Source organism: Chelonoidis abingdonii, chromosome 4 (genome assembly GCF_003597395.2).
Source record: "Chelonoidis abingdonii isolate Lonesome George chromosome 4, CheloAbing_2.0, whole genome shotgun sequence".
NCBI classification, from domain to species: domain Eukaryota; kingdom Metazoa; phylum Chordata; order Testudines; family Testudinidae; genus Chelonoidis; species Chelonoidis abingdonii.
The window spans coordinates 7676084-7699555 of record NC_133772.1 but is presented as its reverse complement, the minus strand read 5'-3'; the positions used below and the strand labels follow the sequence as shown (position 1 = coordinate 7699555).

The following is a 23472-nucleotide window of genomic DNA, read 5'->3' as shown; positions in this document are numbered from 1 at the left end:
GGGGAATGGGCGGACCTGGGCCACGTGTACATGATGATAGCCATCCCATAGAACAGGGCCATGGCCATCAGATGGGAGGCACACGTGGAGAAGACCTTCCACTGGCCCTGGAGGGAGCAGATCCTCAGGACAGCAGTGACGCATACATAGGTGGCCAATAAAGGAGAAGGGGATGAGCAGGGTGAAGACGTCCCACTGAAGATAACAGTCCCATTGTAGCTGGTGTCGCCACATGCCAGCTTCGTCACCACCAGCATCTCGCAGAAGAAGGGATCTATCTGGCTGGGGCCTCAGAAAGGCACCAAGAGGCTGAAGATAGGCATGATGGAGAACAACAAGCTAACCATCCAGGAGCAAGCCACCAAGGCAATGCAGGCCCTGAGGCTCATGACCTCCATGTAGTGCAATGGGAGGCACACCACCATGGAGCGGTCATAGGCCATGACAGCCAGCAGGAGGCACTCTTTAATCCCCCAGGATAGCGCCATGTACATCTGCCACTTGCAGCCGATGTAGGAGATGGCCCTGTGCCCAGACATCAGACTGTGCAGCCTGCCAGGCATAGCAGATGTCCAGGAAGGAGAGGCTGCTGAGGAAGAAGTACTTTGGGGTGTGGAGGTGCAAATCAAGGCGGATCAGCACAATGATCACCATGTTGCCAGGTGGGTGACCAGGTAGAAAGCAAGGAACAGAGCCAGGAGCATGGCTTGCACCATGAGCCAGCAGGAAAGGCCCAGCAGGATGAACTCGGTCACTAGTGTTTCATTCCCCTTTCTCATGCTGCCGGCGGCCCACTGGCTGTGTGGAGGAAAGGGACAGACGGAGAAACACTCAGGGCCCTGTGCTGCTGCAGAATCCACCCCTCACTCTGCATGATCTGAGCTCCCAAGTGGAAACAAAACATTCTCCAGGCCTTTGTATTTGCAGAGAAATCCTGCCCGCTATTAAACAGGGGAAGCCTGCCTGACTGCAGATGGCCTTTCTTGATATTTATACATGATAATCATGCCAATCAAACCCAGCTCTTCCATCATGCTTATGAACCAGCGACTTTTTGTTGCCAATTGGCAGATGGTATAAAGTTTTACAAGGATTCCCTGGGTCAGATGTATGGGTATTAAGTGGCATATGAGGTCTCTACCAAGAGCCAGTATTCCACTGATCATCATGAGCATTGCGGACTGTTTGTACAGAATAATGTTTAAGGAATATGTAGCTTTGCTGAAAATCAGGTTCCCAAGGTTTATAAGTTAAGGCAGGTCACCAGAAGATGGCAAACCTGCTCCTGACAGGTAGGAAGGGACACTTTTCTCTCCTTGGTGTGTATTGTGTAATGTTTGCTTCACAATGGAGGCCTGTCTACAGACTGAGCTGAACGCTAATCAAGAGATGGTGCAATCGACAAGAAAGAGGCACACAGGAAAAAACAGCCAGCAGGAGGTGTCCAGTTTATGAATAAAGGCAATGGATTGGGGGGTGTAACTGGGGGCATTGAGAGACATCCAGGATCTTTTCCACTGATGGGGCAAGCTGGCAGTGTGACTTGCCTCGTGAACAGACGATCACAGCCGGGCTTGGCTGTGAAACACTGGAAGGATTTGGGGTGAGCTTTCACTCTGTAAGATAGGCAGTAACTACTTCCGTCAATCTAGGGTCTAGAATGAGTGTTGTTTTTATTGTATGTTGTAACTGTTTCCTTCCAGTACTTCTCTCTCCTCTTATTAGAATTAATAAACTCTTGACTGATGTCACTATAAAGGTATCTCAATGCTGTGTGCGGGGGTGAGCTGAGGTGGAAGTGGGACACGGGGATGTGCCGCTTCTTTGGGAGCAGCAGCTCTGTAAGTGCTGCAAGGGGCCAGTGGAGCAGGGGCTGGACCCTCCAGGGAGACGCTGGGAGGGTTCAGGAGTTGGAGTGTGCCAATCGCGGCCCTGTAGAGAGAATAGGGCCAGCGTGGACATGGAGGGCAGTGTGTGTGTTGCCTCTGGAGTTGGGGAGATAACCCCCAGCAGGCATAGATATGGCTCCCTCACACTAAGGGCAGGTGGTAGTAAAGTGCCTGACTGACCTGGGTTCCCCAGGCAAAGATGACTGGTGCCTGCCGACAGTGGGAAGGCAAAGTGAGGGCAGGCAGCTTCAGCAGTGTTACTGAGCATGCTCCATCCACAAAAGCATGCTCAATACAAGCCAAGCAGCAGATCTGCGGGGTTCACATGATCCTGCATGCCCCTAATACGCATCTTCTCTGTCCCTGGGGAAGCGTCACACCACTTTTCGTCAGTCCATCTGTAACAATGCGGCCACTGGCAGGACACTACTGAGTGGACAAATTGCTTAGAGCAGGGCAGTAACAGCCCAAGGCTGGGGTTTCGCAAACCAAACCAGCCAGACAGAGAGGACTTCGGTTTTACCCCACAGGCTAACTAGAAGTCATACAAGCAATTCCCTCAGACACTCCAGTTCCCTTGTATCACCACCAGCACCATTCCTTATGAGGATGAATGGTTATGAAAACCAATACCCCAGTAAAAGAAAAAAGGTTCTCCTGATCCCAAAGGACCAAGCCCCAGACCCAGGTCAACATACACGTCAAATCTTACCCACAAAATCGCGCTGTTGCCAATCCTTTAGAATCTAAACTCTAAATATTTATTCATAAAAAGAAAGAAATATAGATGAGAGTTAAAATTGGTTAAATGGAATCAAATATATACAACAATTGCAAAGTTTTTCGTTCAGGCTTGTTTCAGACTTGATGGGATTACTGCTGATTTAAACCAATTAAGTCTCTGGAGTACAAATATTCCATCTTGGATGGGTCGTTCAATCCTTTGTTAAAAGCTTCAGTGGTGTTAAAAGTTAAAAGTGTTAAAAGTTCCTCCAGTGGTCAGAAGCAGGACTGAAGACAAACTGGAGGGGTTTCCAGGGCCTTTTATATCCTCTGCATGTGGAAAGAAACCCCTTTGTTCTTACTGTGGAAAATCACAGCAGCAAGATGGAGTTTGGAGTCACATGGGCAAGTCACATGTCCATGCATGACTCAGTTTTCAGGCGGCAGCCATCGCTCACATGCTACCTTGAACCTTCCCAGGAAGGCTCCCGTATGTGGATTGGAGTCTCCCAAGGTACAGTTAAGTGTTTCTTGATTGGGCACTTACTGAGAATAGTCCTGTCTCAAGAAGCTGTCCAAATGCTTCACTGATGCTACTTAGAATCAAACACTTTGAGATACAAGTACATAGCCAATATTCATAACTTCAATTACAAAAATGATGCTCACATACAGACAGCATAACTATAAATAGCAAATTACAACCTTTTCATAGACACCTTGCTTGACCTCCTTTGTACAAGATTTGGTGCAGCTATAGGACTTTGGTTGCAACAATGATCTATATGGTCACAGTTCATGTCAATAACATCACATCATCTCACAGCAGTTGACACAGGGAGTTGGTATCATTCTGATGTGAAGTGTCACTACACTGATGTCACTTAGCTGCTTGATCAGTTTTTGAAACAAAGATGGGAATGGAAAACAAAAGGGTTGAAATGTGCCTGGCTCGGCTAGCTGGCAAGTAATGAGAGATGGGCCAAGTATCTCCAAAGGAGTAAATACCAGGGACACACAGGATTTATTGGAGGGTGAAACAACTAGAAAAAATAGAATGGAATTAAGAAAGCGAGAAATTTAGGCTGGAAATCAGGGACTATTCTCTAACTGTGATATCTATTAGGCAGCTAAATTGTCAGTGAAATTCTTATTGCTTTGCCTACTGAAAGCCAGACTAGACTCAGGCCTGGAAAATAGACTCACGAGGATCGATCCCACATGAGTGGGAACAGGAAAAGGCCAGTGGATTTTTCTGATTTCTGTGGTGCACTCTACATGAAGCCCAGCCACGTGGGCTATATGTGCATTTCCTCAGCTGATAAGGAGCAGGTAGAATCTAAGCATTGCTCATGCTGGTAGGATCAGAAATGATCTCCACTCTGATCAGGAAGTGGGCGTGCTCATGTCTAGGGAAACAGTCTCTGACCCATCTGTCATATTCTAGATCCTGATGAAACTTTGCCCTGCACCCACAGAATTGTTTTAAAAGGATGCCCTTGCTTTCATCCTTGGGCCTACTCCTCAGCTGTACATTGGTGTAGCCCTGTGGATTTGACCCACTTGCTCCTACTTAATGGGAAGGAGTCTTGAAATGTTGTCAGTGCGGGAAAGATAAGTGACTGCCGGTAGTCGCTGTTCTCCTACAGCCTGGCCACCACGTACCATGGAAAGTGCCTCCTCACAGCATCTAACATTTACAATTCAGAAGGGATATGTGTTTTATAGACAAAATTTGCATAGAGAGTGCAAGAAATCTCCATGCTTTGAAGCCAATATTATAGAGGAAACAGGATGATGGACAAGTCTTCCTCTTCCAGTACCTGTTCTACTCCTTTGCCCAGCCCCATGAAGACACTTTGGTCAAGATTTGACTTCCCCGTTTGTCCACCTGCACCAGTCCTTCCTGCCACCTGCATCATATGAAAGAAAAAGGAGTGACACACAACAGTGGCCCATAAACACAAGAAGGCTCAACGGGTACAGGCAGAAACCTTAGATGCAGGAAAGTTAAAAAGAGCTGCAAGCTGAAAGAGGATCAGAATATTGTCATTCACATACAAGGGCAAGACTGTGCGGCAGTCGAAGCCCGGTACCATAAAACATGTTACAGAGATTGCACAAGATTTTTGACAAAGTCAGCAGATAAGAATAAGCCTACGTGTCCAAAGCAGATATACACCAAAGCCTACAAGATAGTCTGTGCCACCATCATCTGACAAAGGCTGATTGTAAACAGCCAGTGTTGCGGATGACAAGACTTACCAAGGCATGACTTCAGAGGTACGCAAACAGAAAGGTCTTGATAGTACAAGACTGCAGAATGATGACCCAGCCACAATGAACATTCTGTGCACAGCCAAATGCATGCTCTTCAAGATGGACTAGTGTGTTTAAATTCAGGTGTTGTTGCCACCAATGAGATTACAAACTACTTTCTTGCTGTTCAAGAGAAAGATGACATTGCTCTGATGGACTTCTTGAACCAATGACAGCTTTCTGCTACTCTGGACATATTTTTCTCCCATCGAAAGCCAGAAACTGGAAACATTCAGTGATCAAGTCAAACCAAAAACAAAAGCAAAAGGAGCTGGCAAAGACATGGTTCTTCATAATGACAAGAAACGCTTTGCCAGGATTCTTGTCTTAGGTCTGTAGCTATAGGTATAGGTATTGGCTAGGCAACACCTAGGTATGAGGTAGGATATAGGTATAAATTTAAGCTGTAATGCAGGAAGCTTAGCCTAAGGTCTTACCATAAATAAATAACCAAGTGACCCTAAGTCACAAGATACCACAAGATATAATATTGTGATAAACAATTCTGACTAAACTGCTGACAGGTCACTGCATAATGTCAGTTGACACTAGCGTAGATAATTTAGGATAAGAACAGCAAATGTTCAACCACAGAAGTGCCATGGTAACCAAGTGATACATACCCTAATAAGCTTACAATAATTAATATACTAACCTATGAGAAAAGCGAACCCCAGAATTAGCAGGGTAAGGAAGTTTAGAAATAGATAGGGGACATCCTCATGAATATTCATGATAGTAACAGAACCCTAGCCCACAGTCAGAGCTAAGCACAACCTAAGCTGCTGGGATCTTGGCACGCTGGGAACAGTACGACCACTTGTAGAGTGCCTGTCTTGCCACGCTCGGGGTCTCCACAGGGGATGATGTGAGCATATGGACAGTCATAGGCTGGATGTATTGACGGTCCTTTATTATCTCTATCTACTTGGCTGGGTTGGAGTGTTTTTACTTCTGCTAACAAAAATATTACAAGGCTGTCATCCAAGTACTATGTGACATTCCTTCAGTATTTGTAAGCTTGAAGACATCATTTTAGGGTACCTGATTAAATGTGCAAGAAAATGCAAGTGGCCTCAGTGTAAAAGAGGCAGTGAGGCCTGCCTTAATTCCAAAGTGAATTAAACTAAACTGAATTAAGGGCATTTTAACTATGAATAAAGTGTCCATACAGGAATTGAATGTGGTTTCATTAATTCACTTTCAAAGTGAATTTGAATTAACTTTCCAGAGAATTCCTGTGTAGACAAGCCATGAGTCTGTAAGGAGCAGGACCTGTCATGAGATTAACTGATGCAGGGATGGCTGCCTGGGTTGGCAAAGAGCCTGAGACAGTTCAGTCATTTTGTGATGAGGGGAAAATGCCCAACACATCTCAATGAGGTGTTAACGCTAAGATCCACTCTTCTGGGGGTCTTGGTAACACCATGGTGGGAGACTGGTGGGAGGAGTGTGCAAGGAGCCTGGCACCACAAACACACTCAAGGAGAGGGACCCCTCCATTACCTCGCCTGCCTCTCTGTGGGGAGAAGGGAACTCCTGTTGCAGCTTCTATCCCACTGCCACCAAAATTCAAATGGAGGGGGTGGAGCCATAGACTGACAGGAATTTCCCCAAAGATCCTTCAAAGGGTCTGAACTCTGCAGCCAACAGGGAATCCCTAGCCTTGCTGAGTCTCACAGAGTAGCTCCAGTCTTGCCAAATCCCCAGATCTTGGAGTCCTGTGACATCATGACAAGCTCAACCTTCCTTCATGATAACCTGTTTCTTGCTCTTGTGGTTGTGGAGAAAATTGGAAAACAAAATCATGGGGAGAGGGATAGCTCAGTGGTTTGAGCATTGGCCTGCTAAACCCAGGGTTGCGAGTTCAATCCTTGAGGGGGCCCATTTGAGGATTGGTCCTGCTTTGAGCAGGGGGTTGGACTAGATGATCTCCTGAGGTCCCTTCCAACCTTAATAATCTATGATTCTATGATAAGGATTCCCAAACCAGCAGTCAAATTAAAAACCCCAATTTTTCCCCCAAATCTCATGATTTCAATCACTCACTTTTGAAGCCTGACTCATAGACTCATAGACTCATAGGCGAAGGGACCATATGATCATCTAGTCTGACCTCCTGCACAAGGCAGGCCACAGAACCCTACCCATCCACTTTTATAACAACCCCTAACCCATGACTGAGTTACTGAAGTCCTCAAATTGTGGTTTGAAGACCTCAAGCTGCAGAGATCCACCAGCAAGCGACCCACGCCCCACGCTGCAGAGGAAGGCGAAAACCTCCAGGCCTCTGCCAATCCGCCCTGGAGGAAAATCCTTCCCAACCCAAATATGGCGATCAGCTAAACCCTGAGCATGTGGGCAAGACTCACCAGCCAGCACCCAGGAAAGAATTTCTGCAGTAACTCAGTTCCCATCCCATCCAACATCCCTCACAGACCATTGAGCAGATTTACTGCTGATAATCCAAGATCAATTGCCCAAATTAAACTATCCCATCATATATCCCTCCATATACTATCAAGCTTAGTCTTAAAGCCAGATAAGTCTTTTGCCCCCACTACTTCCCTCGGAAGGCTGTTCCAGAACTTCACTCCCCTAATGGTTAGAAAACCTCGTCTATTTCAACTAAACTTCCTAATATCCAGTTTGTACCCATTGTCCTTGTGCTACATTAGTACTAAGCTTAAATAATTCCTCTCCCTCCCTAACGTTAATCCCCTGATATATTTATAGAGAGCAAGCATATCCCCCGCAGTCTTCTTTTGGCCAGGCTAAACAAGCCAAGCTCCTTGGTCTCCTTTCATAAGACAGGTTTTCCATTCCTCGGATCATCCTAGTAGCCTGTCTCTGAACCTTGCCAGTTTGAAATTCATCCTTCGTAAACATGGGACACCAGAACTGCACACAATATTCCAGGTGGGGTCTGACCAGCACCTTATGTAATGGTACTAACACCTCCTTATCCTTGCTGGAAATACCTCGCCTGATGCATCCTAAAACCGCATTTTAATGGCCATATCGCATTGGCGGCTCATAGTCATCCTGCTATTAACCAATACCCCAAGGTCCTTCTCCTCCTCTGCTGATTTTTGAACATTCCAAATTTGACATCACTGAAAGTCCATACAGAAGGCTTCATTTGGGATCAGTCCTGAGAGCCTCAGCCTCTGCCTTGCCCCTCTTTGTTCCTGAGAAGGGAGTTCCTGCTTTTGTTTCCAAATGTGCTGAGCATCCATTGGCTTCACTGGGAGTTGAGGGTACTCAACACTTCTAGCCTTGAAGCATTGTAAGGCACCCAAGGTTGCAGGGCAGACCCAGCCCCCGACTAGTCTGGATTGTACCCTATGTCACACTATCCCCATATGATCTCTCTCTCTCATCAAGCTATTTTCTGTCTACACATCCTAGTGTCTACCCCACCCATCCCATCATCCCAATCTCTAATCCAGTTTCCTGTTTTTCCATCCTTAGGTCTAAACCATCCATCTGTCCTTCTTTTTGAATAACTATCTAATCTAATTTCCACTCCAATCTCTCATTCCTTTATCTAATCTCTAAACTCACCTCTAGTCTCCTTGCCACCCTGCTGCTCTACCAACTAATCTCTGATCTAATCTAATCTAGGGTTTACTTTATTTTAGAGAAGTAATAATGTCAAGAGGGTGGAGGCCAACATTATAATGGTGTGAGGGTGTTTGTGTAGGACAAGTATGAGTGGTGGAGGTCTGTGATGGGGTGGAATAGGCCCAGAGGCAGGGCCGCCCGGAAGGGGGGACAAGTGGGGAAATTTGCCCCAGACCCTAGGCCCCGCAGGGGCCCCCATGAGAATATAGTATTCTCTAGTATTACAGCTTTTTTTAATGGAAGAGGCCCCTGAAATTCCTTTGCCCCAGGCCCCCTGAATCCTCTGGGTGGCTCTGCCCAGAGGCCTCCTGCTGGAGGCTTCAGTGTCCTGCCACATCCGTGCCAGGAAAAGAGTAGTAGAGGAGTCCTTCAAGCTACATACAGAGGCTGCAGGGGATGCAGCCAATCAGGGGGTTGCAGGCTAGTACAAAGGCGCTGCAGTTCAGACCAGAGTCAGTTGCTGCCCAGAGCCCGAGGAGTGAAGCTGGTGCTCCTAGCAGACTGAAGTCTACAGCACCATGGATAGCTCAGTGCTGGCAGGGATAGGGGAGTGACGAGGAGTTCCTGATTGGCTGCTGGAACTGAACATAGAAGGGTCCTGAGCTAAGGGTGAAGTATTGGTAAAGGCTGGGGCCATGGGGAAGTGACACAGGGAACTGAAAAGAGTTTAGTTAAAGGGACACGGCAGCACATGGCTGCTATTCTTAGGGTCCCTGGGCGGAGACCCAGAGTAGTGGGCAGACCTGGGTCCCCTCCATAAGCCACTGGGGAAGTGGCCTGCAATTGGACAGTGAAGGGGATCTGAATTGTTAAGAGGCCCAGGTGGATAGCCATACAATAGAAGTGTAGTAGCATGCTGAGTTAAATGCTAATGAAGAACTGAAGAAACTTCAGAAAGGAATTTACAGTACGGTGGGAAGCCTATTTTCAGGTAAACATCACAGGTCTATTCTGGTACATTTGGAGAGGCAAAGAGACACCGTCTTCCTTCTGTCAGTGAAGATAAGCTGCCAGCAGGCTTGAAATTATGAAAGTGGGATCTCAACCTGCTTGGTTGAAAATGCTGGGAAAATCAGAGAATCACAGAATATCAGGGCTGGAAGGGACCTTAGGAGGTCCTCTAGTCCAACCCCCTGCTCAATGCAGGACCAATCCCCAACTAATTCATTCAATCCCCAACTAAATCATCCTGTGGATGTGGATTAAGTTATGGGAGACTGGGGAATGCCATGTAAGCTAAATTTAGTCTCTGGAAAGCAGGTCATGATTTTGTTAACAAAATCTTATTTGCTATCACTTGAATCTCTGTTCTTTGATAATTAACTTACTCTTGTTTTCACTATATCACTATATCTAAGTGCTGAGTGGGGATCCTGAGTTGAATCTGACAAGCCGATGTAGCCTATTCCTTGGTAAATAGCAGATCTAAGAATTCTGGGAGTGTTCTGTGGAACAGGGGCTGAGCAGAGGGACACTCGGAGGACGGTGTCTGCCTATCAACCAGCTGTGCAGAGTCAGGAAAGCCTGGAAGGCAGTGCTTGTGTTGCCAGAAACTGGTGGAATTGGGGAACTGGTCCACAGCCAACCCAAACAAGACTTTCTTGCTGCATTCCCTCTAAGGTGTGTTGCCTGAGCGGCCACACAAGAAGGCATCAAGGGCCATGCACCTAATTAGTGGAGCCACGCAGGTGTGGCTCCACTAATTAGGTGCCTGGACCACGGAGAAGATGTGCATATAAGAAGGTGAGGTGGTGGGGGGAATAGAGCTAGGTCGGGCGGTGTGGGGTGAGGTGGGGCAGGGAGTTTGTGCATGCAGGGCTGCGGTGGCCAGGGAAAGATGCCTCTACCCTAGCCCCAGTTGGGCTGCAGGGTCCAAGGACTCAGGCAGAGAAGTGCTTTGCTGAATCAACTTTCCTGAATACGCCTTACTGCATAACTTTCTGCTTCAATCACATAAACCCTCAGAAATGCTGGCTGCTTCTGCTCCTGACATTCCTAGTCGTGCATTTGGGTTCCTGCGTTCTTCCTCCCTGTCTCATGCAGGGCCATCTTTAGGCACCCCTGGGCATAGGCACTGACTCCTGCTGAAGATTATAAAATCACATTTCTAAAAAATCCTTTCATAGATTTTTAGATCCCCTATCTGAGTATTCATCTTTAGCCTTAAATGCTTGGATCTCCAGACATATAGTTATTCTTTTTTAAATAAATCCTTCAAAAAACCACTCATCTAAAATACACATCTTAATTTTAATTACTATAGTACAAAAAACTTGTTTCCAAAGTCTTTCTGTCCATCCCTTTCTCCCTTCACCCCCGTTGAAGAGAGGCTAGTCCTTAAAGGGACAACACTCCTTTCCTTCCAGATAGCTGGACAAACAAGTTTCCCTTTCTTTACTTCTGACTATTTGATGAACTAGTTTTAAGAGAACTCTCCAGCAAAATCAGTACCTGCTGTGACAAAGTTCCTCCTCTAGCTTGGTGGCTCCTGCACTTACTGGTGGACTTGTTCACCTCAGTGATCTTCCCCTCTTGTGGAACCCACAGTCTGGGTCAGCTCCTCCTGTGTCTGATCAGGAGTTGGGAGGTTTGGGGGGGAACCCAGCGTCACTGTATTCCTCGGGTTCCAGCAGGGCCTGTGGATCACAGCTGTCTATAGTGGCCTGTAACAGCTGCATGACAGCTACAACTCCCTGGCTACTTTCCGTGCTCCTCAAACACCTTCTTACCCTACATCAGGACTTCTCTGGGTTGATAACGCTTGTCCTCTAAATCCTCCAGCAGTACACTCTCTCACTCTCAGCTCCTTGCCTTCTTGCTCCCAGCTCTCACACACATCCTTCTCCTCTGTTTCCCTGCCTGACTGAGTAGTCCTTTTAAACCCAGTGCTGATTAGCCTGCTTGATTGGCTGCAGGTGTTTTAATTAAAGTAGCTATTTCTATGCTCTAGGAAAGAATTTAATTGGCTCCAGGTGCCTTGATTAACCTGGAGCAACTGCCATTTGGTTAACAGGGTACAGGGTACTGGGGCTAACATACCTGTTTCTCAGTACTTTACTGTAGCCATCTGGCCTTGCCCCATCACACTGCGTAAGACAGAAAATCCTTTGTTATACCTAAAATCTTTGGAAACATATTTTTTAAAGTTGGTAAATTTCATAAACATGTCTGTTATGGAGATTACACAAAGTAAATTAGTGTTGCCTTTTTCTAAAAGTAATGAACATTGTTATGAACAAAGTCAATCTCTGTGACTGATTCATTTAAAATAACGTCTTTATTTCAGTGAGCTAAATACGTAGTAATCTGGAATGATTACTTTATGAAGGCTTAAGAGTACATTTAAAATACAAAATCATCTTAGAAATACTGATTAAGAAAACATAAAACAGAAGAGCTTCATCATGTATTCCATAATAATTAATGCTGTATTTAACAGGGCAGCTGACTTGCCTTTACTGCAAATAAATCTCTGACAAACTTCAGGGTACAGTAACTCCTCATTTAATGTTGTAGTTTATGTTCCTGAAAAATGAGACCTTATGCAAAACGATGTTAAGCAAATCCAATTTCCCCATAAGAATTAATGTAAATAGGGCGGATTAGGTTCCAGGGAAATTCTTTTCACCAGACAAAAGACATTATATACATATACTGTATAAGTTTTAAACAAACAGTTAAATATTGTACACAGCAATGAATGATTTTGAAGCTTGGTTGAGGTGGTGGAGTAAGAGGGTGGGATATTTCCCAGAGAATGCTTTGCTGCTAAATGATGAACTAGCACTCGGCTGAGCCCTCAAGGGTTAAGATGCTGTTGTTAATGTAGCATCACATTCTACAAGGCATCATGGACTGAGGCAGGAGTGAGGAAACACAATAGATGCAGGGCAGTAGCTGCAAACGCTTCCCTGCAAAAACTAAACATGATGATAAGCCCGTGTTATCTAGCTGGAGCGCACCACTCCCTCCTTGTGACAGCACATGCACAGCTGCACAGATGCTGACTTTCCAAAGTGCTGGGGGGTACGGGCATGAGTGAGAGAGAGAAAGATTGCCCCTTTAAGTATGCTGACACCATTTCAAGTACATTGCCCTTTTAAGAAGATCAGCCCATTCAGAGAGAAAGCAACAACTTCCAGCAAGCTCCCTCCTTTCTGTCCTTCTCCTCTGCTTTGTGGAGAGGGGGTACAGAGCATGGGGAGCAGGAGCAGGGAGACATCCTGATATCAGCACCCCTCTCTCCTCCTCCCTCAGCAAGCAGGAAGCTCCAGGGAACAGCTCAGGTCAGAAGGCAGGGCAGGAGCAGCATGGCAGTGGGCGGAGAGACAGCTGAACTGCTGCTGGGCAGCTGTCAAGCCATGTACCTTACAGGGAATTTAGGGGAGTTGATGAGGGGGGCTGCTGGCCCCGCCTGGTTCTAATCCCCACAAGGAGGTGCTGCTCTTCCAGAGAATCCTGCAAGCAGAGGGCAAAGCAGGCAGCTGTCAAACGATGTTATGAGGGACCATTGCACAACTTTAAACAAGCTTGTTCCCTAATAGATCAGCAATGAAATAACGTTATCTGGGACAACAGTAAGTAAGGAGTTACTGTATATCAAAATACCTGTGACTAACATTTTTGATTCCTAAATTTAGTGCTTTTAATTAGGTACCTTCTATATGTCCAGTCTTCACCTTCTGGCATGCAGTGGAAAACGTGCTCCATTTTCTTTTGAAAAAACCCACTCTTCTGCAATTTCTTTCTGTCATTTGCTTCATTTTGGTTCAGGGATTTGGCTGGAAGGGGGTGAGCAAGGAGGGGAAGGGAAGAAAGGAGGGAGACAGTGGGGCAGGGCCTGGGCAGAGTGGGGGCGAGGCCTGGGGCAGAGCGGGGGTGGAGTATGGGCAGGGCCACAGGCAGAAGAGATGGGCTGGGAAGCCAGCCTCCCCAAGCTGCAGCTTCATCCACCGCCCGTGACCGCAGGTAAGAGCGGATCGGCTCCCGCACACCCAACGCGCGCGCTGCAGTGTCCTTAGGCAGGGGCCATATTTACAGAGCCGAATGCACCGGTGCTGTGCATTCTGTGTGAGGGAGAGGGTACGGGGGTCTCTGTGGAAAACTGTGACTTTTGGCCACTGTGAGGTGTGCTGGATGGCTCAGTATCCTTTTCTGCCTCACCCCTCCCATCCTGGGCTGTGAACCCAGGCTGCCATCAGGCCTAGGGGCACCAGTTTAATAATACTGCATGAGGCCCCATAAATCCTAAGGATCGCCCTGTCTCCATGTCTTTTTTTTTCCTCACAAAGCAGAGTTAATTGGATTTCCCGTACTTCTTCTCAGTCTGTTTCCCTTAAAGTGACAGAGCCTGACAGCAATCAGGACCTCTCTCAAAATGAGGAAAGCAGTAGGGATAGGAGCAGTTACAGACAGCTGGGGTCTTCTTTCAGAAATAGGCATTAGGGCTCTGACAGGGAAGGCATGCAGCAACTTCTGAGCTGCTTACCAACCCCTTGCACTACTCTGTCACAGAACCATAGAATATCAGGGTTGCAAGGGTCCTCAGGAGGTCATCTAGTCCAACCCCCTGCTCAAAGCAGGACCAATCCCCAACTAAATCATCCCAGCCAGGGGTTTGTCAAGCCTGACCTTAAAAACCTCTAAGGAAGGAGATTCCACCACCTCGCTAGGTAACCCATCGAGAAGATCTGGGGTTAGTCAATGCCTGGAACAAAGTACCAATGATGAAGACAATAGAGACACTTTTGAAGACCATTTATACAGTCTTCTGCAGATCCTCAGTCTGAAGAGGACAATTTGAGGATATGGCAAATGTCACAGAAAATGAGACTGTATTGTTTAAACTTCTAAATGAAGTGAGGTGGCTATCGAGACATTTCACTGTAAGTGCTTTGATGTGTAATTACGAGACCCTTCTTAGATACTTGAACATGAAATCTCAGAAAACAATGACCCAATAGCAAAGTACTGCCCGAATAAGCTCTCTGACAGTAATTACCGTATCACTCTAACTGCATGAAATGATGTCTTATATGAATTAGCAGAACTGATCAAATGCTTTCAGAAGAGCTCTTTAACAATAGTGGAAGTTGTGCACTTAGCAAGGGCCAGGGTGACCACAGTGGCGTAGCCAGGTTCTAACATCAGGGGAAGCGAACGCATAAAAAAAGGCGCCAGGTGCCGCCATATCAAATTACTAGTTTACATACTTTTAAATTTGTTATACATATTTATTTTGTACTTAAAAACACAAGAATGATATTGTTTTATAAGTACGTGTGTTTTGCATTTAAAATATAAAAAAGGTTTACAGTATTGTATATAAAATCAAAACAATAAAAACGTGTTATTTACTTATTTTATATTTCATACTGTAACCCTTTTTTTATATTTTAAATGCAAAATAACTCACGCACTTATAAAACATCATTCTTGCATGGCCCCTGAAAGCAGGCAGCACACAGGAGCAAGGCGGGGCGGGGAGCACTGTCCCCTGCATGAGAGAGACAATCGGACAGAGGTAGGCAGGGTCTGTTGGGGGTTCGCATGGGGAAGGGGGGGTGGGGGGCTGCACTGGGAGACTCTCCAATGCAGCACCTAGCCACGCTGGCTCTGTGCATCATGACACCACTCAGGAAAAAGGAGGCAGCAAGAGAGAGAGGTCGAGGAGGAGGTGCCCTTCCCTCCCAACTGGTGAGTCCCTGATCTCACAGAGTCTCGGCGCTGCAGGCACCCAGCCCCCAGATACTGGGCTGCAGTGCAAGCTAGAGGGGCTGATACAGAGAAGTCAGGACCAGTCAGAGCACTTCCCATGTCATCATGAAAACTCACTCCTGGAAGTAATATGGGGCAGTGGGGGTAAATATATATCAAGGTGGGTGAGGTAGTATATTTTATTGGACCAGCTTCTGTTGGTGAGAGAGACAAGCTTTGGAGCTTTCACAGAACTCTTCTTCAGGAAGAAGACAGAACTCCGTGAAAGCTCCAAAGCTTGTGTGTGTGTGTGTGTCTCTCTCTCTCACCAACAAAAGTTGCTCCAATAAAAGATATTATCTCACCCACCTTGTGGCTCTAATTTCCTGGGAACCACAGGGCTACACCAACCCAGCATCCAAAAATGCAAGATTCACATGAACAGCGGAGTGACCACCATCACACCAGGACACTCTTTTCACAGTTCATCTTAGCATAATGTCATCATCACACCAAAGCAGTAGCATTATCAGCACAAGCACACTGGGATCCACACAGCAGGATAGTAGTGCCAGTTTAGCTCTCAGTCTCGGAGTCCATCCCCACTAAGCTAAGTCCAAAGGTTCAGCTAAACACAAGGGCACCTGCAAATAGCTGGACTAACAGCAGGATCTACATTGGCACAGTAGGAGAAGTTGCATGTCAGGGCACTAATTCCCAAGCCCAGTGCAAGGCAATATGGGATCAAGGCACCAGGTCCTTAGAACCAGAATTTGTACTCACAGGAGAGTGGGATGAAATTAGAGAAGTTACAGAAGGCAATGCCGAAGAAACAAGGCATTGACCAAATGGCTGGGTGGATGTTAAACAACCATCACCAGCCATTGTGTGCAGCAAGTGAATGACAATTAGTAATTAATGACAACCATCAGCAGAGATTTACTCAACCCTGGGACTCAGCAATGCCTCCCCCTCCTCCCAACATGATCATAAGCCCTTCCATTAGGAGACAATTCAGGTTTCTCCTGATAGGAGAGGGAAAATCAGGCTACCTCTCCCTGCCCCCCAACATGGTGCCTGGACTTGTGTTTACCAGAGCACATGAGATAGCTCGTTCCAGCCTTCCCTTGGGAGACAATTTCATCCACACCCCCAAGGCAGAGATTGTTCTGCTATGAAATTTCCCCTGATAGTCTCAGTTTTCCTCTCCTACCCCCCAACCCCTATCCCTTCCCCACTGCCTCTTCCCTTCCACCCTTCACCCCCTAAGAGGCAGTCACCCAGATGCCAGGGAGGGGGAACCAAGCACACTACATGGCCACTGTCTCTGAGAGGCAGGCATCTCTGCCTGGGCAGGGAGGGCAAGCAGGGACACCACACCCCACAGGAGAACAGGAGATGCGCCTCTCCCCCCATCAATACCTGTCCTGGTCCAGCTGCTCGGGTGCAGGGGATGTTTTTGGAGATGCCTCTGGCTGAGCCCCCTGCCCCCCACTATGCAAACGGCCATCCCACCAGCAGCCAGGTGCTGGCTCTCACAGCCACCTGGGGGGTTTCCAGTCCCCCCGCAAGCCACCCTCACCACAAGAAAGACCCTACCAGCTGCTGCTACTGGCTGGCTTTAGTTGGGTGAGAGTTTAGGAGCTGCTGCTGCAGAGCCAGAGAAAGCACACCTGCCACAGTGCCCCAAGAAGCAGGTAGGAGAAGGAGGTGGGGTCTCTCAGCTGCTCAGCCCCTTGCGCCAGGAGCAGTTCCCCTCACTGATTAGCTGGTGGCCAAAAACCAGCTAAACAGTGAGCACTCGCACTCCCCTAGCTAGCTATCTTACTGCCCCCACTCCCACCAAACAGCTGATGGCTCTTGGGCCCCCACAGGCCCCATAAACTGTTGACTGGTGGGTGGGTTCCCCTGCCCCCTATAAGAGCATGCCCCAACCGACCCCCTTCTTCCCCAAGGCCACAGCCTCTCCTCCTCCCCAGGAGCCCAACTTGCTAGAGCTCAGTTCTTTCCAACTCCCCTCACTGATCAGCTGTCTGTCTCCCTCCTGCTGGGAGACAGCTAATCGGTGAGGCAGGGAGGGGGCAGGGTTTATGCAGCACACTAGGGGACGCCAGCAAAGCCTGCCTGCAGGAGCCCAGTTTGCTGGAGCTCAGTTCTTCCTCTCCCCTCTGCTCCTGCTGGGAGACACAGCTGATCAGCAGGGGCAGAGTATGCAGCAAGCTGGGGGAAGCCGGGCAGGCCAAGCTTCAGAGCAGAGCGCCCTGCCTCTGGCGCCATGGTAACCCCACCTAAGGTGGGACTTTTTTGAAAATGTGCTGAGGGGAAGCAACTGCTTCCCCCGCACTCCATTAGCTACACTGCTGGGGGACCAGACAGCGAATGTGAAAAATCAGGACAGGGGGTGTGGGGTAATTGGTGCCTATGTAAGAAAAAGCTATGTAAGAAAAATCAGGACTGTCCCTATAAAATCAGGACATCTGGTCACCCTAGGGCCCAGATCCACAAGATGAGAGGACAGTATCATGGAGAAACAGTCTCTTGGACCAACAATGTGGAAAAATCTAATTGCATCGAGCACAAGAGAAGAGCAATTCAGCTGTGAATCTATTCTAAGTTTCATATCATTACTGTGTGATCATCTGAAAGTTTTCCAGAAAAGCAACTATATGAATGGCAGGGGCAGCTCTAAGTATTTTGCCGCCCCAAGCACGGCAGGCAGGCTGTCTTCGGCGGCTTGCCTGTGGGAGGTCCCTGGTCCTGCGGATTCGGCGGCAGTCTGCGGGAGGTCCGCAGAAGCCGCGGGACCAGCAGATCCTCCGCAGGCAAGCCGCCGAAGGCAGCCTGCCTGCCGCCCTCACAGCGACCGGCAGAGCGCCCCCCGTGGCTTGCCGGCCCAGGCACGCGCTTGGCGTGCTGGTGCCTGGAGCCACCCCTGATGAATGGGCAGCTTTTGACTTTGCCTCACTTTCACCACAACAAATCCATTATGAATTTGGCACTGAAAACATTAGCAAGCTAGTTGACAAATACAGAAAAATTTTGCATCTTAGTCGAGTGAAGTCATCTGCCCAAAACACCATGGAGGAGGAGTTCATTGTGAACTTGTACAATGATTACAAATACATAATTGCAGAGAAACATGAGGCAAAGATGATGAAAAATTTCCAGGAAGTGGTGACTTTCAGTCTACAAAATCCAGAACAATACGGTGTAGTTTCACAGCTGGTGGATATATGTGCAACCTTTCAAGCTTCCAGTGCTGATTGTGAGTAACCTTATGAATAATATCAAAACGAAATCATGAAACAGACTGAAAGAAGATCACCTGGTTATGCTAATAAGGATCAAATTTCACACTTCACGTGGTGGAGAAGTAAACCTTGACCACTCTTCCAGTGTTTATATACAGTGTCAAGACAGAAGAGAAAAGGTTCATGATCAGTGGCAAGTATCTGCCCCATCATCTAGCCTGCCAACTACTGACTCAGGATCTCGTTCCAGTGGTAGTGATTAGTGGTCTCCTAAATCAAGAAAATAAATAACGTCATTTCTTTCATGTGTCAAAACAAAATGTTTAATTTTATGTCACAAATCACAACAAAAGTGTATGTGTGTGTGTACACACAATCCTACATAAAGGCACTAGATAAAACACTTTTTTTTGTCAAGCCAAGAAACATAATCTTTAATGTCAAGCATAAAGTGTAACAATTATTTTATTTCATGCATCAATACTAATGATAAAATATTTTGTTTATTCTTTGCCGATTGTGTTGATTGAATTAGAAGGATAGAAGTTTTATGGCTATAATTCTTGCCTTTGAAATCATTTACTGTGTTGTGTGTGAGTGAAGAAAGTGTGCTAATAGATTAACAGAATAGAGACAGGAGGCACCAGTACTGATGGAGCCCAGATGGTTGAAAGGGGAGTGGAGGAGTCAAGAGGCACCAATTTTATTACCAGAATCACCCAGTTGGCAGACTGACGACCCTAAAGCACAGGCATACACCCCAAGGACAAGGTAAGGAGTTGAGCCAGAGGGCCGAGATAAGAAACAGCTGCGGATCCTTAAATACCTCATGATTGACAGCTCCAGTGTGACACAGCAAGGTCCACAGATTTGTATCGGAACTTATGACTATAAAAGAAGGGTGTATTGCCGTGGGATTTTGGGTTCACTCTGCATCAACATCAGAGCTTTGAATGCGTTCAATAGAGACCCAGCTCCCCTCCCTCGTGTGCAGTTTCAGCTGGCCACTGGACCTACCAGGCAACACGAAGGATCAGTAACTATAAGATCCAGCTGCAGAACCTTTTGGTGGGTGTGTGTGAATGGAAACATATGCTGATTTTAATGCGTAAATTGTACTCTCAATAAACGCAGCATATTGCCTTATCCCCTTTAAAAAGATTCTGTGTGCTTCTTGCATAACAGTAGCAAGGTGTCTCACAACCATGAGTACCCCTGGAAAACATCACAGTTATTAATGGTTGTGAATTTCCCGATTCCAGACCATGTCTGCCTAGCAGATAGATTTGTATTAAGAAGGACAAACTATTTACCACAACATCAATTTAAAAATATACTCCCAGGAAATCTATCTTCAGGGATATGTAGAACATACACCACATGCCAGACTCATGGGTAGAGGCCAATTCACACACTAGTTACCACAGTAACTATTACACCCTAAATACCCAAGGAGCCTTTCAGTTATAACTGGGGCATTTTGTGGTATCCATCCCTTGAGTTTTAAGCTTTGATGAGCCATTTCCTGTATGTTTAGGAGAGTGAAAACAATCACAGCTGTGAAGCAGAATGCTAATGCTACCAGTTGTTATAAAGTGCTCAATGCTTACCAGCAGTTTTATGATCCCCGTGTTCCCTTTCCCCCCTCCTCCCCCATGCCCAAAGTGGAAAGATATTTCCCAGACAGAGCCTGGCATATATTCTATGCCAAATGCTGCCTAGAGACAGTCAGAGAAATTCTTAGTGCTTGTGGCACAGAAAATTTTCACAAGATCCTATGTGGAGGATCACAGTGACTGAGACACCAAGATTCTGAAGCAGACCCACTGCTACCTAGCTTTTGTAAACACAGTTCAGGTGCTGAGAGGGGTATGGGAAGGGTGTGCTGGATAGATTCTTTGGGTTTTTGCATTCATCCAATGGGGCATACTTTATACCGAGGAATCTCTCGTCTGATCTCTATCCCACTATCCACAACCCTTTCCTCTGCCAGTCCTGTCCACACAGGACTGATGGCGCCTACCAATTTCTCTTACTCTCTCCCTCTCCATATCTCCCTCTCTGTATCTCCCCTTCTCTGTGTGTCTGTCTCTGTCACTCTTCTTCTATTGAGGCTAGTCCCCACCCATTGCTCCTTGTCTGTGCCTCTCTCTGTCTCCACCTTCCCCCATGGCCATTTTCTCCCTGGGTATTTCTCACTCATATTCCTTGGGATCTGGTTGTTCCAGGCCAGGCGGTTGGGGAGGGGCTGAAATGATCAGTGAAACTCTGTGCTGGGAATGTCAGAGTCACTGATTTCCATTCCCCTTCTGCTATCTGCCAACAGGTACGCATGAAAGACAAGGAGACACCGGCATCCCTCAGCAGAGATTTAATGATGACTGAGCTGAGCACAACGTCCCTGCTTCTGACAGAAACCAGCCCAGGCTATAGAGATCATGAGAATAATTGCCTAATACACAATTTCATTGATGTGATCCTTGATGGTGTCACTGTGCTCATCTGTCTCTTCGGGCTGGTGGGAAACGGGGTCATCCTCTGGCTCCTCAGCTTCTTCATTAAGAGGAATCCCTTCACCATCTACATCCTCAACCTGGCTGTAGCAGACTTAAGCTTCCTCCTCTTCCTGCTTGTTTACCTCATACTGTCTATTGTGGAATCTGTCTTCTGTGCCTCTGAATTTGGGCACTTTCTGAGGGTTTTACAGCTGCTGTTTCTGTTCGCCTACAATGCCAGCCTGTACTTCCTGACAGCCATCAGCGTTGAGAGGTGTCTGTCTGTCTTCTACCCCATCTGGTGCCGATGCCACCGCCCCAAGCACCTGTCTGCCCTTGTGTGTGCCCTGCTGTGGGCTCTCTCCTGCCTGGTAACGGGACTAATGTCTTATTTTTGTGTTTTTGATCAAACTGAACGCTGTCGGATGTCAAACATCGCCATGTATGTTCTGAATTTCCTGATTTTCGCTCCCGTCATGGTTCTGTCCAACCTGATCCTGTGCATCAAGGTCCGACATAGCTCCCAACAACATCAGCCTGGAAGGCTCTACATTGTTATCTTGCTCACCGTCCTCTTCTTCCTTGTCTTTACTGTTCCCTTCAGTATCCAGCGCCTTGGCCTGTATTTTAATTATTTTCATCTCTCCATTGAGATATGTAATGCGCTGGTCTCTGTAAACAGCAGCATTAACCCAGTTATTTACTTTTTAGTTGGAAGCTACAGGAAGTGGCGCTTCAGGGGCTCTGTTAAGGTCGCACTCCAGAGGGTTTTTGAAGAGCAAGCAGATTCTAGAGAAGACAGAAAGGCCACCAGCACAGACACAATGGAGTTGGCCAATTAAATCCCTACAGCACCCAGCCTCAGAGACCTTATTGTGGATGTGGAGCTTTATTAATCGGCATGAAAATTAGCAGCTTCCTACTTGTTTAATTTTTCTCTCATTTTCCAAATACCATATCTGTGTGGCACTTGGTTATGAAATAAAAACAACCCAGGAAACTACAGACCAGTTAGTTTAACTTCTGTGCCAGGGAAGATAATGGAGCAAGTAATTAAAGAAATCATCTGCAAACACTTGGAAGGTGGTAAGGTGATAGGGAATAGCCAGCATGGATTTGTAAAGAACAAATCATGTGAAACCAATCTGATAGCTTTCTTTGATAGGATAACGAGTCTTGTGGATAAGGGAGAAGCGGTGGATGTGGTATACCTAGACTTTAGTAAGGCATTTGATACGGTCTCGCATGATATCCTTATCGATAAACTAGGCAAATACAATTTAGATGGGGCTACTATAAGGTGGGTGCATAACTGGCTGGATAACCGTACTCAGAGAGTAGTTATTAATGGCTCCCAATCCTGCTGGAAAGGTATAACAAGTGGGGTTCCGCAGGGGTCTGTTTTGGGACCGGCTCTGTTCAATATCTTCATCAACGACTTAGATGTTGGCATAGAAAGTACGCTTATTAAGTTTGCAGACGATACCAAACTGGGAGGGATTGCAACTGCTTTGGAGGACAGGGTCAAAATTCAAAATGATCTGGACAAATTGGAGAAATGGTCTGAGGTAAACCGGATGAAGTTCAATAAAGACAAATGCAAAGTGCTCCACTTAGGAAGGAACAATCAGTTTCACACATACAGAATGGGAAGAGACTGTCTAGGAAGGAGTATGGCAGAAAGAGATCTAGGGGTCATAGTGGACCACAAGCTAAATATGAGTCAACAGTGTGATACTGTTGCAAAAAAAGCAAACGTGATTCTGGGATGCATTAACAGGTGTGTTGTAAACAAGACACGAGAAGTCATTCTTCCGCTCTACTCTGCGCTGGTTAGGCCTCAACTGGAGTATTGTGTCCAGTTCTGGGCACCGCATTTCAAGAAAGATGTGGAGAAATTGGAGAGGGTCCAGAGAAGAGCAACAAGAATGATTAAAGGTCTTGAGAACATGACCTATGAAGGAAGGCTGAAAGAATTGGGTTTATTTAGTTTGGAAAAGAGAAGACTGAGAGGGGACATGATAGCAGTTTTCAGGTATCTAAAAGGGTGTCATCAGGAGGAGGGAGAAAACTTGTTTACCTTAGCCTCTAATGATAGAACAAGAAGCAATAGGCTTAAACTGCAGCAAGGGAGATTTAGGTTGGACATTAGGAAAAAGTTCCTAACTGTCAGGGTAGTTAAACACTGGAATAAATTGCCTAGGGAGGTTGTGGAATCTCCATCTCTGGAGATATTTAAGAGTAGGTTAGATAAATGTCTCTCAGGGATGGTCTAGACAGTATTTGGTCCTGCCATGAGGGCAGGGGACTGGACTCGATGACCTCCCGAGGTCCCTTCCAGTCCTACAGTCTATGAATCTATGAGGTTATGTATGGGAAAACTCGCCAGCATGGTCTCTGGGCCCATCATATATATTTTACACATCTTCCAAGTTATATCTCCAGTGAAGGTGTATGTATGCAAGGTGACAG

At 46.7% G+C, this 23472-nt stretch overlaps 1 protein-coding gene and 1 pseudogene across 1 annotated transcript; both read left to right on the top strand.

The window, feature by feature from the left end:
• The first annotated feature begins 324 nt into the window (after positions 1 to 324).
• On the top strand, positions 325 to 18768 carry LOC142046704 (uncharacterized; annotated as a pseudogene).
• Positions 12897 to 21970, top strand: LOC116827983 (mas-related G-protein coupled receptor member H-like). The gene is made up of 2 exons (XM_032785918.2): positions 12897 to 13135; positions 20832 to 21970. The coding sequence occupies exon 2, from the start codon at positions 20838 to 20840 to the stop codon at positions 21840 to 21842; it is 1005 nt and encodes a 334-aa protein (XP_032641809.1). The 5' UTR covers positions 12897 to 13135; positions 20832 to 20837; the 3' UTR covers positions 21843 to 21970.
• The last annotated feature ends 1502 nt before the right edge of the window (positions 21971 to 23472 follow it).

What these genes read in the sequence shown, in the direction of transcription:
- LOC116827983 (XM_032785918.2), top strand. Translation starts at nt 20,838, where the DNA reads ATGAAAGACAAGGAGACACCGGCATCCCTCAGCAGAGATTTAATGATG.